Genomic DNA, 16,483 nt, shown 5'->3' with positions numbered 1-16,483 from the left:
CTGTTATATTCAGATTTTTTCAATATTTAAACAATTAGGGCCCAATGGCACTTAATTTTTCTGTCCACTTTTCATTATTTTTTTTATTTTTTTAAAAATATCATTACCTCAAATGTTGTTCGGGTACTTCCAAAATCAATTTAATTAGTTTGCTTTGACCATCACAAAAGTTGGATTATGTTAAATATTGAAATTTCTGTGTGCTACAAGCCATATCATGAGGTAAAACTTTTATAATTCATCCTGTCACATTGTTTTATTCATATTATGGAATACAATACCTGCCCCTTAAAAGGGATAAACAAGGAAGAAGTAAAATAGGCTAGGCCGCCAATATCTCTTGGTAACGGCTTCTGCTAATAAAAGGCCTTAAGACAACGCCCCAATTAAATATTTGGTTAATTAAGCCTGCAATTTCTGGTGGATATGGTAATTCTATGTCCTCCCTCTTCTTCTTCTTCTTCTTCTTCTTCTTCTTCTCCTTGCGATTCTGCCCTTTCTTTCTCATGGTAGATCATCTCCGAGAATGTGCCTCCATTTCTAATCAAAAGAAGAAAGGTTTCAGCCTTCGGGACCTTACCAAACTTTACAGATCATTATTCGCATTACGATCATGGCGTCATCATAAGAAATCATTCTCAAAAGAACCTCATTCCAAACGTCCTCAAACCATCGAGGAACCTTACCAGGTATTAATCTACGTGTACAGGTCCATGCATGCAACAATAACCTGAAATATTCCCGAATTGTCTTTAGGAAATGCTTTCAATATTCGGTTCTTTTTTTTTTTTTTTTTGTTCTTAACATGTAAGAAAGTTTAGAGGAGAGATGGAAATTGGAACCTTAGACTTAAACCGGAACTGATGAATATCATTTTAAGGACTTGATTTCGAATCCTTATTTACCGTGTAAATATGAGGGAATTTTCATTTCTAGGGCCCTGGAAACGAGAATCGAGATAAAGGAAACATGTATGAAGTTGGCAGCTATAGATACAATGGAGATGGATTGCGAGGGGATAGTCCTACGAATTCTAATAAAGCTTGTTTCAAGCATCGAAGCATGGACACTTTCTTTTCTTCCATCCCTCCTCCTATCTCAAGAAGTGCAAGCAAAAGGAGCCCCGGTCCTAGCCCCAGACCTTCCTTTGCGTATTCGAATGGAAGCCTGAGAAGCACAGATACAAAAGGAATATTTCCTGAGGCCCTGTCAACAAGCTCAAGCCGCTGGAACGGCAATCCCATCATGTTTTCAAACTCAACTGGGATGATGAAACCTCCGCCTATCGAGAGGCAGCTCGAGTGCACGCTTGAAGAGTTGTGCTATGGATGCATGAAGAAGATTAAGATCACAAGAGATGTCCTTACAGAACCCGGGTTCGTAGTTATCAACATTTTCTCTTGACATTGTCTGTGATTTTCGAGATTGCAATGCCTGCTAAAGCCTGAAAGGGCACAAACAACATCTGACATTAGTTTTCAAAACGTAGCCGATGTAGGCAACATTTGATGTTGAAGAAGAAACAAGATGTTTGCAATGTTTAACGATGTTGTTTCATCCTTATATTGCAGACAAATAGTTCAGGAGGATGAGATTCTATCAGTGAAAGTGAAGCCAGGATGGAAGAAAGGAACCAAGATTACATTTGAAGGAATGGGCAACGAGAGACCAGGAGCTTATGCAGCTGATATAACGTTTGTGATTGCTGAGAAAAGACATAATTTGTTTACAAGAGAAGGTGATGATTTAGAGCTGGCAATCGAAATTCCTCTGGCAAAAGCTCTGACCGGTTGCACCATTCCCATCCCTTTACTGGGCGGGGAGAAGATGAATTTGAGAGTAGATGAGATCATTCACCCTGGCTACCAAAGGATAATCACAGGCCAGGGTATGCCAAGCACAAAAGAACAGGGAAGCAGAGGAAACTTGAAAGTTGTATTCCTGATTAACTTCCCAACGGAGCTTACAGATGAACAACGAGCCACTGTGGTTAGTATTTTAGGGGATTCCTGTTGATGAATATGTTTTAGTTTCTTTGGGAGTCCAGAGTTTGTTTCTCTTGTGGATATTTTGTGTTGCAACTGAATTTCAACATTGTAAAATGTATTAGTTAGAAACTCTGCATATAATTCAAGGATTACATCTCTGTTCTTGCATCTTACCTGCAGAAAACCAGTCAGCTGGCTTTTCTTTCCCTTTTTTTCCCCTTTCATTCATCGTTATAAGCAAATGTTGACCTAAAGATCTGCAGTGAAAAGCTAAAAGAGAGAAAATACTAAGAATGCTGCTCTATATCGAAACGAAAATAGAATTCTCGACCATCCCTGAGCCACCAAAAGACTTATTGATGTTAGCATCTTCTGAATACAATGAGAAATACTAGTAAGTGAAGATAAACTTCAATCTTTATCACTCGAAAGCAGTGGCACTTGAAAGAATGTCCTACATTATGCCTCTTATGATACCGGACATCTAATACTAAGTTTTCAAACTGGAACAGAGCATATTGGTTCTGCACTGAGAAAAAGAGACTCAGTATAAAATAATTCTTGGTAAAGCTACGTTCAACTATAGCCAGGTTCCTGTTAGTCTGACATCTTCAAACAATCACTAATCGTAAATACATTCCGAACATCACATTGAATTAAAGATGACAAAGCTGAAAATCATTTATATAATTTACTTTTAGTCTTGTATACAATCAACCTTAGTCAAAGTGAATTAATGCTTTAAAATATACTGAAATGAGTGCCTTAAATTATATTATTACATGCTTGAAAGAAATGAAAACGTACAACATAGACAGCCACACCCGTTGTCTTTTAAGCCTAAGACCATCCCAGCAATGCTCGGATTATGCTTAATAAACTACCACCAAGAAGAGCCTGCAACAATCTTAGCTTTCGCCTTGTGTATGGTGGATATCTCACAAATGCATCACAAGCAAAACCTCTATAAAGAACAGCCTTCTTATGGCTAAAAGCATCAAAGGAGAATTTCCCATGGTATGCACCCATTCCGCTGTCCCCGACTCCTCCAAATGGTAAAGTGTGTTCAGCAAGCTGAAATATCAGGTGTGTATCATATATACGCATTCTACTATTTAATAAGAATGTCAAAATGAAGTTATAACACTGCATGCTTCGACAAAAAGGAACATACCCTATGTTTTAATTGATTTCAACAGTATTTAGAAAACAAAGAGAAGTAACTAGTAGTGTTTGCTATATAAAAATTCACTATTTGACTTATAAGGAAAAAAGCAACACGGTCAATTCTTGACTCCCACATCAAAATATATGTAGGGAAGCAAACATGAAAGAAAGCTCAACAAAAAATATAGTGAATGCTTCTATCCTATTGAAAATGATGGCCTTCAACACAAGACTATAAGATCTGTACACAAAAATATGGCCCTTTGCATCATTAAACTAAAAATTGTCTACTATATCCTTAGAAGATTATGTTTTCCCCTACTAAATTCATTCTAGAAATTCTTTTTGACTAAATAATATCCAAAAAAGGTAGTTCAAATCTAATGTCACCAATGGCTTCTCAGTTCCCAGTGACATTATTCCAGAGACTCATATGATAAGAACTACCATAAAAACAAGTTATTAATCACACCTAACTTAACATTTATGCATCTTATGTTTGACATACCAATTTAACCATCAGAAGACACTAAATATGCTCTCATTAGCCAAATTGAGGGATCATTTGCAACCTAGACATGGAGCTTACCACCACTTTTGAAGGTAGATATGTGTGGATATAAATAGTAATAATGCATGCATGTGTCCACATTGATTATATGAGTTAAAAGTATAATTACATGTACAGTCGTGTCATTGACAACCAAACCCCCTGCAGAGACTGTCGCAACAAACTTCTCTTTCAGCTTCTCCTTATTGGTAAACAGATATGCTGCTAATGGCTTTGTTCCTGAAGAATTTATCACATCAAAGCTGTCTTCCACTTTGTCAACCTGTTATGAACCAACCACAAGAAAATCATGGTAAAATGTCCCATATTCAATCTCTATAACGGAAGTAGAAGACTACTGAGCTAATTTCTCATTTCAATTTCCCAGATCGTATAAATGCTTTGTCTTTGTTTCTGCCTGGCCATTTTTCATGCTGAAAATTCATAAAGCAAGCTGCTATATCCTCAAGTAGATATCAGTGTCTACATGTAAAAGGAACTCTAACTTTTCCCATGAAAGCTTTCCAGAAAAATGTTGCTTAGCTATTTCTTCATAAATTGCATCGCTAATACAGGTGAAGCAGGTCTTATCATTCGTGTTCCTTTTGAAGAAAAGGATATGCATTAATTTTACTCAAGCAATAAAAAAGATTTGGACTCTTTAGATTTTTCAAGGACAACGCTACACACAGAAACTTAAAAGAAAATTAAAAATAAATAGCAAATAAATTCAAATGCAATGGACACTTTTAGTTCCTACCATGATAATTGGAAGCAATGGACCAAATATCTCTTCATTCATGATCAGAGAATCTAGTGGGACATCAAGCAAGATAGTGGGAGCAATCTTCCTGTCATTGGAAGAAAGAAAAGTGTATTAACAGTGAAAAGTGCTCATGGCATTTAAAAAGAGGAGAAGTAAACCCAGGTTAGAACTCACAAGTTGTTTTTGTCTCTTTCACCTCCATGGACGATTTTACCAGACACCTTGTCCTCATCCAAGAGCTTTGACAAGCGAGCAAAGTGGTTCGAATTCACTATGCGAGATAAGTCTTTTGACTCCAGCGGATTCTTTCCATAAAACTGCTCCAATTCACGTTTGAAAGAATCTAGCTGCAGGATGGAAAGCACTTGAGAAAAATGATTGAAAGGAAATAGATTACAAATGTTAACATATGCATGCAACCTTACCAACTTTGGAGCATAATCTTTTGTTGTAATAATGTAGTCAGGAGAAATACATGCTTGTCCATTATTACACCCCCACTTGCCCGCAATAATCCGCCTCGTTGCAACCTGAAATACACAAATAAGTATGTCAGCATGTAAGTCACAAAGAAAGCAGACATGCAGCAAAATAAGCACTATACTTACCTGTAAATTGATGCCTGAATCAACAATGACTGGAGATTTTCCTCCAAGCTCCAAAACAACAGGTGTTAGGTGCTTTGCAGCAGCTGCCATCACAATGCGTGCAACTCTTCCATTGCCTAAAAATTCAAAGATGTTTTGATTCATAATACCTTATATCAGAGTTGTGATGACAATAAAAATACTATAGCATGACAATGTCTAAAGCATCAATCAGTAAACATACACCAAAATTAGAACTCCTGGGAAGGCACCAATTTGCCACATTTTTTCCTCTTTATGGAAAATCAATCAAGACATGGTGACATTGCATGTTTGAAAAGAGAATCAAAAAACAGCATATCACCATACCAGTACCTTGCAAAGCAACAAATAAATCTAATATGCCAAAGTAAACCCCACAAAGAAATCCCTCAAAACCCTCTTCAGTTCTTTCCAGATCCCAAAGTGTGAGAAACTTTTGAGCACCATTAGGCCGCCTGTACTTTCATGTTCCAATAATGTCTTGACCAGTTTAAGTGTTGCAATTATCCATAACCACCCTCGGTGGAAAAAATCAGCTTCTGCCAACCAAGGGACCATGCAACTTTCACTTAAAAGCCCCCTTAAAGATTTTTTTTGTAATTGTATCTAATTAACTCAGCAAGGATGGGAAAAGGTTCATATTAAAGTGAGATTTCAATGAAAAGAGCTCAGCCCTAATGTTCCGTACTTTATAGTTTGTGGTCTTAAACCAGATAAAGATTGAGAGTTGTAGCAGGTTGGCTTGGTGCCCAGTGTAGAACTATAACCACAATTTATCAACATAAATCCAAGAGAGTAAAAATGATTTCCAGGAGACTCTACACACAGTATTCATAAGACAACTCTTAAAAAAATACTACATAAATCCTAGAGAGAAAAAAAGATTGCCAGGAGAATCTACATAAAGTATTAATAAGACAGCCTATTAAAAAAATACTGAGTTATGCACCCCCCAAAAATGAAGAACACCTGATTTTGCATCTAACACTGCATTCATTCAGAGAGTAATCTAAACCAGATAGAAGCTACACAAGGAACATCTAAACTAAATGCTATAATAGAGATCCTGTTAAGTCATCAACAGGCACCATCTGCCTCTTCCTCACGATGGATAGAGTCTCAAAACAACTCGGCAAACATATAAGACTTACAATCCTTCACCCAACTGTTTGATAACAAGTAATAGAAAGCTACATCATCCAACACCCACTTCAATCATAAACTTCTTGGAACATATACACATATGAACCTAAAATCCAGTTGTCCAAGGGTACATTAATTAAGACATAAAAGATCAAGCTAGAGGAGAAGGTAAATGGATGATAAATGAGCAAGGACCTGTATAAAATATTTTGTCCCACTTCTGCTCCAGAAGTGCTGATGTTTCAGAAACAGCCCCTTCAACAACCTTTATGCAAGAGCTATCCAAATAATTGGCTACCAGCTTTGCAAGCAATGATGCTGTGGCTGGAGCAATTTCTGATGGCTTTAAGACTACAGCATTACCGGCTGCAATAGCTCCAACAACTGGATCAAGGGACAACACTGAAAGAAGAGATAAAATTATAGTCATCATTCCAACAAATTTCAGAAATTAAAAATAAAAAAGGAAGAAGCCAAAATCTATAATTGTGAACGTGTCCATCAGGATGTTTAACATACAAAAAGGATAATTCCATGCTGATATTACTAGCACAACACCCAATGGCTCAGATACAATTTCAGCAGATGAAGGAAATGTAGTCAACGAAGTTTTTGCCTGCAAAAAAGGGCAAGTTAATTATATTCAACTCTGTTAATGTCAAGAAGAAATCTAAACAAAAGCTTCAACCCAATTGAGAGGTATAAAAAAAACTTACCTTTTCTGGCATTATCCAATGCTTCATTTCCTTGAGTGCCAATCTACATGAGCTCTTCAACATTGCTATCTGCAGAGTAAACCATGGTAATATAAGAGGACAAAAAATAACATATTTTAGTGGGGCTTGCATACAAAAGAATAGTGCACAATAAATTTGTGGAGGCTGAATATAAATAACTCAAATATTGTTGCCTTCTTCACAGTTCCACATTTCTAAATAGTGTGACATTTAGATATTAACTATCAGGTCTAGAATGAAAATAAATTAAAACAATATCAACTATCAAGAATTCACACAATGTAAAAAGAGAAAGATATCTCCATATAAAACTGTCAAGTGTGACAAAAAATTAATCACTCCTGAACAAAAGTCATCTCAATACATTATTTATCATCAGTTAAAACGCGTAAAAATAACTGACAGAAAGTTCCTTAAAGCACTTTATCTTCAGCAAAAATTGACACTATCACCAAGAACTATCATTTAGGAACCTCCAAAGAGAATTTGCTTACTATTCATCCTTAACTTCATTAGCAATTACAATCTAATCAACTTAAGCATTGAAGGTTGACTTGAATGATACATCCAACTAGCTTAAAGTAAACTAACCATCAGCCTCCACAATTACACCCAGAGACTGAAAATATATAGTTTAAACATTTGGCTTAAATAACGTTGCTTTCAAACATGCGGCACACGATAAATCATTACCAAACAAAAATTGTTGAAAAAACTCTTAAGCATTCCTGAGATAATCAATATTTATCTCGCTTTCTCCGTATTATTCAGTGATTCCAACATTAATCAATCACACAATTACAATTATCATCACAGCTGATGATCTGTAATAGCAGAAACTCCAATCATCAAATTATAACTATTCAAAAAAAAATTCAAATTATATTATTACTATTCAAAATAACTATAGATAGCAAGACATATCTTTCTCTCTCTCTCTTTTTCCAACTTCTTCAAATTCAATCATCACTAACTCTTTCAAATCCTAATCTCTACTAATTAAGAGTAAATTCAGGAACTATTCCCCCCAAAGCCCAAACTTATCCATACTTTCCAAATAATTAATAGTTCTGAAGAATTTATTTTCACGGATAAAAGGAACTATCAACAGTCACTAGTAAAGCTGAAAAAAACGAATGTGCCAAAATAGAAAGAATTCTTACAACAATTACATCCTGCCGGTACAGATGTGCTAGTTGGATTAGCAATAAATGTTCAAGTACTCGAGTTCTAGCAGTTTCAAATAGCAAGCAATTCTTAACTAAAGTCTAAAATGACCGACCATTATCATGATAAAGCAAACTACTAGCATGTCATAAATGCTACTTGTGTCCACCAAGATATGAAGGCTGTCACCATTTCAAACACTTGCAAGAACTTTGCACACCGGAAAAATTAAAAAAAGAAATGGACACTATAGTTTCCAAAAACTTCCTAACTGCTTTCTTCATGAATTTCATAATTCTCGCATGAAGCTTACAACGGTCTCACACAAAATTTATATTAATATAAATAAGATGCATTTATAGAGGAAAAATTAAATAAACCCCAAAAAAGGGGAAAATAATGAAATAGATGGCACCAATTAGCTTTAGACAACAATTTCTTTCAAGCAAAAAAAAGATATAGAAAAAAATAAATAAAATTAGGATTGGAGACAAAGAAGTAGTTGAAGTTTTATCTCAGTAACCAAACATGAACCGTCAAATCTTTTATGCATATTCTGATTTTGAACGTTCGACTATTAATAACAATATTTTTTAAAAAATAAAACTAAATAAATTCAATAATTAAGGATATGGTGAAATTTTTTATTATTATAATTGACTGTGAATCAAAAATCATTAATAGCTGACAGCCGCCTATCGACTCTGTGCTAATACTGTCAATTCAGTTCGTGAAATCACTGCAGTGAGTTCTCGTCCATTTTAAAATTTAATCAAACAAAAAATACCTAATCCGAAAGCAAATTTTCGAATAAATTCATTGAAATACGAAATTAAAGTGAAATGAATATGAGTAAAAGCTTTGACCTCGTAGATGTAGGATTCGAGTTCCGGCTTGGAAAGATCGTCGCGAAGGGCGGCGGCGATTTGCGGCTCGTTCTCTTCAGTCATCTTCAACAAGGCTTTCAACTGAGCAACTCTCCATTCGTAGCTTTTAGTTTTTCCAGCAACAAAGCTAGCTCTCAACTCCTTCACCACCTCCTTGGCCGAGTCCGTATCGAAAACCGCTTTCTTCTCCACTTCTCTCGCCATTATTATCCAATCCAAAAACTCTCAAAAAAAAAACCAATCGATTAGATTCAAACTTTAAAACTTATGACTATAATAGAACCGAGAGAAGAAAAACGACGATTGAATTGATTGGCTTTTTTGTAGTTTTGTGTTTTAATTTTCTTCTAGAACACGCCGTCGTCGTCAATGATTTCGTCGGGCGTCACTCTCGTGTGTGAATTTAAAAAGTGGCGAAATTGCTTGTCTATATATAGTGGGAGAGTCGTGACTCGCGCCGAATCTCTGGAGTTTCTCGTCACCTGCTTTCGGGTGTTACACCATTGTGTTTCCCACGCGAGATAATAAGCGCGTTTGGAATGGGTGTTTTTGCCCCTGGTCCTGCTGGCTTGGAAAGATATCCTTGGAGCAACGTTTTGTCAAAGATTCAGGTTTTCCGGTCAAATGACCATTAGAATGCTACGGCATCTATGATAATGGTCTTTGAAACTTCTTCAGACGTGATGACTTTTATTTTTGCCATATCGATTTATATTTGAAATTTTTATAAATAAGTCGTTTCCCAGAATAAAATATATATTTTATAATTCTTACGAGAATGATTTGCTTGATTTAAGTTTTGAATGCGTTACTATTTTTTTAACATTAAAATCTTTAGGGTGAGAATAAAATAACGATGTAAGTAATTCTGACAATTGATGTTTTAGTATTTTATTCACGGTACCATTAATTAATTTTGTTAAGATCTTAAATATATATATAAATATGTAATAAACATGTAATATAATTTATTTACATAATTAAAATTTATACGATTTATAATCTCATTAGGTGATTAATTCAATTGAAATAATTAAATTAAAATATAATTTTATTATTCAAATCTACAACAAAAAATTATATATATCATAATATTTATCAAATATAATAAAATTTAACATTAATAAATTTTAATCATCATAAAACTATTAATATGTACATAAATCAATATACAAGTGTTATACTCAATTTATCTACTCAACACATAAAACAGACATATATATACACAATAATAAAATTAATATTATATCTTAAATGAGATTTAAATAAATTTATCGCGATTAATAAATGAAACACAATTACCTTAAATTCAAATCCATTTAAATTTGTATCATGTTATAATGTGGTAAATAAAATTACCGTACTAGCGTTGAGCAATGATACCGTCGTACAAATAACCATATTCATTAGTACATCACTTAGCTGTACATGTTTCGGGAACCGCATTTCACATCCAAATATATTTTAAATGTTTTACACAATTATATTTTTTTTGTCAAGACATAATTTAACCTTTTAGATGATGTTTATTGTGCTTTTGAATTTTCCTTTCCTAAAATAATAAAAAAAAAAAGTAGTGCTTAAGCACAAAGGGATTCGTAAACCTTTTTTATTTTTAAAATTTTAACGGAATGTGAGGGATTAACTTGTAAAATGTTAGATCAACCACTAATTTAAAACACACTTCTGGGGAAACAAATTTTATACAGCATGTCATAAAATTAAACTTATTAAAGATTATATATATACACGTAATACTATAATCATAATCAGCCTTTCTTGATTTTAATAATATTTATAATAACACAGTTTCATTACTTATAAGGTTTTTATTAAAATAAAATCAAAGTTGTTTTTATAATTAGAGCCTGTTTGGCCTGACTTTTTTCTAACTTAAAAGCCATTAAGAAGTTCTTATAAAAAATAATAGTTTTTAAAATTAAGTTAAAGTTGTTTGGTAAAATTTTTTTTATAAATTATAATTTTTGTTAAAATTACCTTAGAAGGTATTTTTTTTAAGAATGTAATATTGTAATTATTTTTAACAAATGAATATATTTTTGGAACAAAAATAATTTTTTTTTGTATTTTTAAAAAAAGATAAGAAAAAACTCTTCCTTAGAGCTTTTTTTTAAGTACATGTTTGGCTTAACTTTCTTTCAGCTTATCTACCTCTTAAAAGTAAAAGTTATGCCAAACATAATATTTTGAGAAGCTTTTAAAAAAAAGTAGTGTTTTTTTTTTAAGAACAAAATTTAAAAAAAAAAAGTTTCAAAGAGGAGCTTTTTCTTCTCTTCTTTTAAAAATACAAGAAAATTTTTATTTTTGTTCTAAAAATATCCTTATTTGTTAAAAATAAGTACAATATTACCCTCTAAAAAAATACTTTTTATGATAATTTTAATAAAAATTATAACTTATAAAAAAAATTTTACCAAACAACTTTAACTTAATTTTAAAAGTTATTATTTTTCATAAAAGTTTCATAATAGCTTTTAAATTAGAAAAAAGTCAAGTCAAACAGGCTAAGCTTTTTTAAAAAAATATTATTCTTAAAAAAAAAAAATTTTAAGAACTTCTCAAAAGATCATATTTGATCTAATTTTTACTTTTAAGATATAGATAAACTAAAAAAAAAATTAGGCCAAATATACACTTAATGGATGAAAAGAATTCTTTATCTCTTCGACGCGGAGTCCATATCTTTCTGAAATTGAAATTTAATCAAAGATCGGATTTGAGACATGGACGACTCACTAATGCCAACTAACGTGCACATAAATGTAGGTTGACGAATTGGCACATTTCCGGAACAAAAAATTGATATCATTGTGTAGTTGACTGTATAGCGTGCCCGGATTTTGCATTTTTAAATTTAATAAACAATAGTATAATAAGTATGACAATAATATTTTATAGACTTACTTTAAGTTTTCACGAGTGAATGCATTAGAACGTTCAATTTTGGTATTATTTATTTCTATTAGATGGATTAACCACCTTGTCCCTTTCTGTTCCCTTCATTAATAGATTATTCGAGACATGGCATTAAAATTGCAATAATGACTTAAGAGATACGTATATGCAATGATTAACGTTTCAATTATGTAATGTGTTTATCGGTTCGGCTGCTATCACTTATTTTTTTACATTCTTTTTGTTTATTGGTTAAGCCGTTGTAAAGGAAAGAAGTCAACTTTAGTGATGTATATATAATATATGATTTATATTATTGTATAATGATAAATATAAAATTATTCAAAATAAATATATTTTAAAATATGAGTATTATTTTTTAAAATTCTTAACTTTTAAATATTTTTATTAAGATAATGACAACATTTACTTAAGTAATAATGTATAAATATTATATAGAAACAATGTATATATATAAATATTATAAGTGATAGTGTATAAATAATTAAATATTATAGGAGTAACAAATTTAATTGAAAAATTGAAAAAGCACAACATGGCGGAGAGGCCACTGCCAATAAATAAGAGAGAGATGGAACTGATGAAGATTGGTTGAGCTATACAGATCATGGAAGAGAAAATCCAAGAGATTAAGTTATTCAGTGACGAATATTTTAGCTAATGTAGAGATTTTCTTTTAATCAAGTTTACAAACAACTGGCAGCAGGCGACTGCGTGATGTTGACGGGTGTGCGGAGTGGTTAAACTTTTGCGACCAAGCGCGTCAGGTGTGTGTTTGATGAGTTTTGCTGAGAAGCAACACCCGCGGTAGTTGCAACCACCATTGCCTTTTTCCCTCTGCCGTGCGTGATCAAAATAAGAGAAAAGCTTTGCTATATTCTGTTTTGGTAATAGGAAAACAGAGTGGAAGAAAAACAAGCTTTTGTTTTTGTATTTGATAGAAAAAAAAAAGAAAAATAGATGATTTTTTATTTTAAAAAATGGGTGAAAATCATTTTTTTACTTATCCGTTTAGTTTGGTTTTTTTTTTCAAATTATGTATTTTTTAAAAAGTAAAAATCAAATCAAATAAGATTTTTAAAAAAATTTTAAAAAAGTAAGTTTTTTTAAAAAATAAATTTAAAAAAAATCTCTCTTCTCTTCTTTTAAAAATCACATCAATTTTTTAAAAAATATCATTCATTCTCAATCAATCTCTCTTACTTCTTCCTCTATTTGTAAATTACTTTTTTCTAACGTAAAATCATGATCTCCTTCTCTTCTACCTTTCTCTATAAAGATTATTAAAAAAACATAAAACTCAGCAATAGAATAACAAAATCTAAGATTTTTATATTTTTACAAACATTATGAGAAAAGAACACTCACAATTTAAAACTGTATTTATGTAATATTTAAAATTTTTCTTTCTTTTTCACAAAAAAAAAATCTAATATTATTATTATTATACAAGTTTGAGAATTCTTTCATTTCTTTATAGATTTTTTTATTTTAACACTTGAAATTGTATATAAATTCAAAACAATCTTATTCTGCTTTAGTTTATTAAGTGATTGAAGATAGCATAAATACCTTTTATGATAATGTTAACTAAAATTAAAATTTATATAATTTATTTTATCAAACAATTTTAGTTTAATTTTAAAAATTATTATTCATTATAAGATCGTCATAAGAACTTTTAAATTAAAAAAGTTAAGCCAAATAAACTCTTAAATTAATAATTTTACCTTTAGATGGTAAAAAAAGGCCTTAAGTAGATATTTGAACAAAAATAATTATAGTACTGGTTTAGCCAAAAAAAAGAAAGAAAAAAACTGCTAAAGTTTTTTTATTTTGGATTTTATATATGTAGAGGATAAGACTATGGAATCTTACGTGTCATGGAGACATAAAACAAAAGCCCGCCAAATGGGAAAATGGGAACCGAAAGTGAAAGGAAAGGAGACGAGAACCTCAACTAGGCTACATTACAGTAAGACATAAACCAAAGGGTCACCAAAACTTAGGAGAAATAAAAAGGAAAAAAATAGAAATATCCGAAAGCAACAAAAAAAAAAAAACAAATGTATTGAACGAGTGGGTCCAAAAAAGGCAAAAGTCCCAACAAATGGACATGGGTGTTAAAAGAATTGTCTTTGTCGAATTATAATCAATGCCATTTTGTAGGTATTGCGTGTTAAAAGAATTGTCTTTATGGAATTATAATCAATGCCATTTGTAAGAATTCAATGTATTTGAATTTAGATTTGCCAAATTAGGAGTGAGTTATTTTCTAAGAAAATTGAATTAATAAAAAATTAAAATAATTCAATTAATTTGATTATTTATAAATAAATATGATTAAATTGCTAAATTTGATAGACTTTTTGAATTAATTCAATAACTGGTTTGTATATAAATCATTTATAAATTATTATATATAATAATAATATAAACATTTCATATCATGTATCTTTATACAACAATAACATATATATTTATAAATAACAATGTATTATATTATTATATTATAATATAATATTATTATAAAAAATTTGATTAATTTGATTATTAACCGAATTAATCAATCTAATTCGTTTCATCTATAAAAGGTTAAAATTTCATTTTGATCGATTCAATTAATTATCATGACATATTTAATTACTTTGATTACAAAATTTTCTAAATAAAAAATTAACTATTTACACATCATTACATCTAACTTTTTCAATATTTATGTTTAAAAAAAACTTTTTTCAATATTTGGCAAAGAAAATAATATATAATTAATACAAAGTATAATACCTATGACCTGCTTGATTTGAATCTAAAATTAATTTAGAGTCTGTTTGGCTTAGTTTTTTTTAACTTAAAAGCTATTATTAAGCTCTTATAAAAAAATAATAGCTTTTAGAATTAAGCTAAAATTGTTTGATAAACTGTTTAATAAAATAAATTATATAAGCTATAATTTCGATTAAAATTACCATAAAAGGTATTCATGCCATCTTCAATTACCTAATAAGTTATAATGTAATGCTTCAAGTTGATATATAATTTCATATGTTAAAATCGAATAAATCAATAAAAAAAAGGAATAACTTTCAAACTTGTATAGTAGCAATAGTATTAGATTTTTGTTGATCTAACAAACAATCAGACCATAATACTTCAATTCCCAAAAAAGAAGAAAAAAGAGAAAACGATGTATTTAATATTAAATTTTTTTTTTTGTGAAAAAGAGAAAAAATCTTTAAATAGTATCTGAATGCAATTTTGAATTTTATATTTTTTTTCTCAATCTTTGTAAGAATAAAAAAATTTTAAATTTTGATATTCTATTGTTGGGTTTTCTGTTTTTTTTATTAGTTTTTGTAGAGAGAGGTAAAGAAGAGGGAAATCGTGATTTACATTGAAGAATGGTAATTTGTAGAGAGAAAGTGAGGAGAGTGAGATTAATTGAGAGAGAGGTATTTCTTAAAAATTAATGTGTTTTTAAAAGAAGAAAAGAAAAAGCTCTTCCCTGAAGCTTTTTTTTAAACTTTTTTTTTAATTTTGTTCTTAAAAAAAATCACTTTTTTTTAAGAGCTTTTCAAAAAATCATATTTAGCTTGACTTTTTCTTTTAAGAGGTAAATAAACTGAAAAAAAGTTAGACCAAACATGCACTTAAACTAAAAGATTGAGCTTGATTTGGACTGTTGTGCCGTATTCTAAGAGGACTCCACCAACGGATCATTCAATTGTGATAAGTCAAAGAGTTGGGATGGCATGGGATTCTTCAATTCAAATTGAGTGGATGCCAAACCTTAGCATTTCCCTGGATGTAGGTTGGGTTTCAGACAAATAGTTCTGTACGTTTGGATAACAAGTATAGTAGATCTTAATATTTTGGACATGACACGAAAATATATAGAATTAAATAGATTTGGATTTAATCTTAACGTGTTTCGTGTCTATTTGTGTCTAACACGAGTAACACGTTTAAAATACGTTTAATTAATCGTGTTAATCATATTATCGTATTTAATCGTATTATCGTGTTTGAACGTGTATATATAACATATTTATCAACTTTTTAAAAATTAATAGTCAAAGACTATTTTAGCTTGACTTAAATAATTTTAAATAATTATTTTAATAAGTTTTTAAAATTTTATAAAAATAATAATGTAATTATGCTATGCCTAAACCTAATTTTGAACATAATTATTGATTTTAAATTTAAATAATAAAATTATATTTAATTATAAATATTTTTATTTAATCTTGTTAAACATGGTATTAATCATGTCATATTATATATTGACACATTCAACAAACGTGTTAATTGTATTATATTGTGTTACATGGTTATTAAACATATACATGTACTTATTTTAGATTTAAGATGTGAATATTATTCATGTCGTGTTCGTATTTATCCTTAACGTGTTTCGTATTTAATCGTGTCCGACACGTTTAAAACACGAATTGTCAGATCTAAAGTATAGTATGCTGGATATGAGTATGTACAATGTCAATGTATCTA

General features: G+C 30.7%; 2 protein-coding genes across 3 annotated transcripts; one reads left to right on the top strand and one right to left on the bottom strand.

Moving 5' to 3' along the window:
- The first annotated feature begins 825 nt into the window (after positions 1–825).
- On the top strand, positions 826–2,117 carry LOC18592365 (uncharacterized). Its single transcript, XM_018126054.2, has 2 exons — positions 826–1,376; positions 1,572–2,117. The coding sequence occupies exons 1-2, from the start codon at positions 970–972 to the stop codon at positions 2,014–2,016; spliced, it is 852 nt and encodes a 283-aa protein (XP_017981543.2). The 5' UTR covers positions 826–969; the 3' UTR covers positions 2,017–2,117.
- A 527-nt stretch (positions 2,118–2,644) lies between these two features.
- On the bottom strand, positions 2,645–9,723 carry ALDH3H1 (aldehyde dehydrogenase 3H1). 2 transcript variants are annotated; one of them, XM_007019054.3, is made up of 10 exons: positions 9,014–9,721; positions 6,960–7,028; positions 6,763–6,859; positions 6,439–6,645; positions 5,080–5,195; positions 4,897–5,001; positions 4,646–4,818; positions 4,466–4,556; positions 3,836–3,988; positions 2,645–3,062 (listed from the first exon to the last, which is right to left on the bottom strand). In XM_007019054.3, the coding sequence occupies exons 1-10, from the start codon at positions 9,236–9,238 to the stop codon at positions 2,829–2,831; spliced, it is 1,470 nt and encodes a 489-aa protein (XP_007019116.3). In that variant the 5' UTR covers positions 9,239–9,721; the 3' UTR covers positions 2,645–2,828. The 2 variants fall into 2 exon arrangements, with proteins under 2 accessions (XP_007019116.3, XP_017981542.2); XM_018126053.2 differs by having other exon boundaries at positions 4,646–5,001; positions 9,014–9,723.
- Between the last annotated feature and the right edge of the window lie 6,760 nt (positions 9,724–16,483).

This window comes from Theobroma cacao, chromosome 8 (assembly GCF_053813885.1).
Source record: "Theobroma cacao isolate CCN51 chromosome 8, ASM5381388v1, whole genome shotgun sequence".
Classification (NCBI taxonomy): domain Eukaryota; kingdom Viridiplantae; phylum Streptophyta; class Magnoliopsida; order Malvales; family Malvaceae; genus Theobroma; species Theobroma cacao.
Note: the sequence above shows the minus strand (reverse complement) of the source record. Positions and strands in the feature narration are given on the sequence as shown.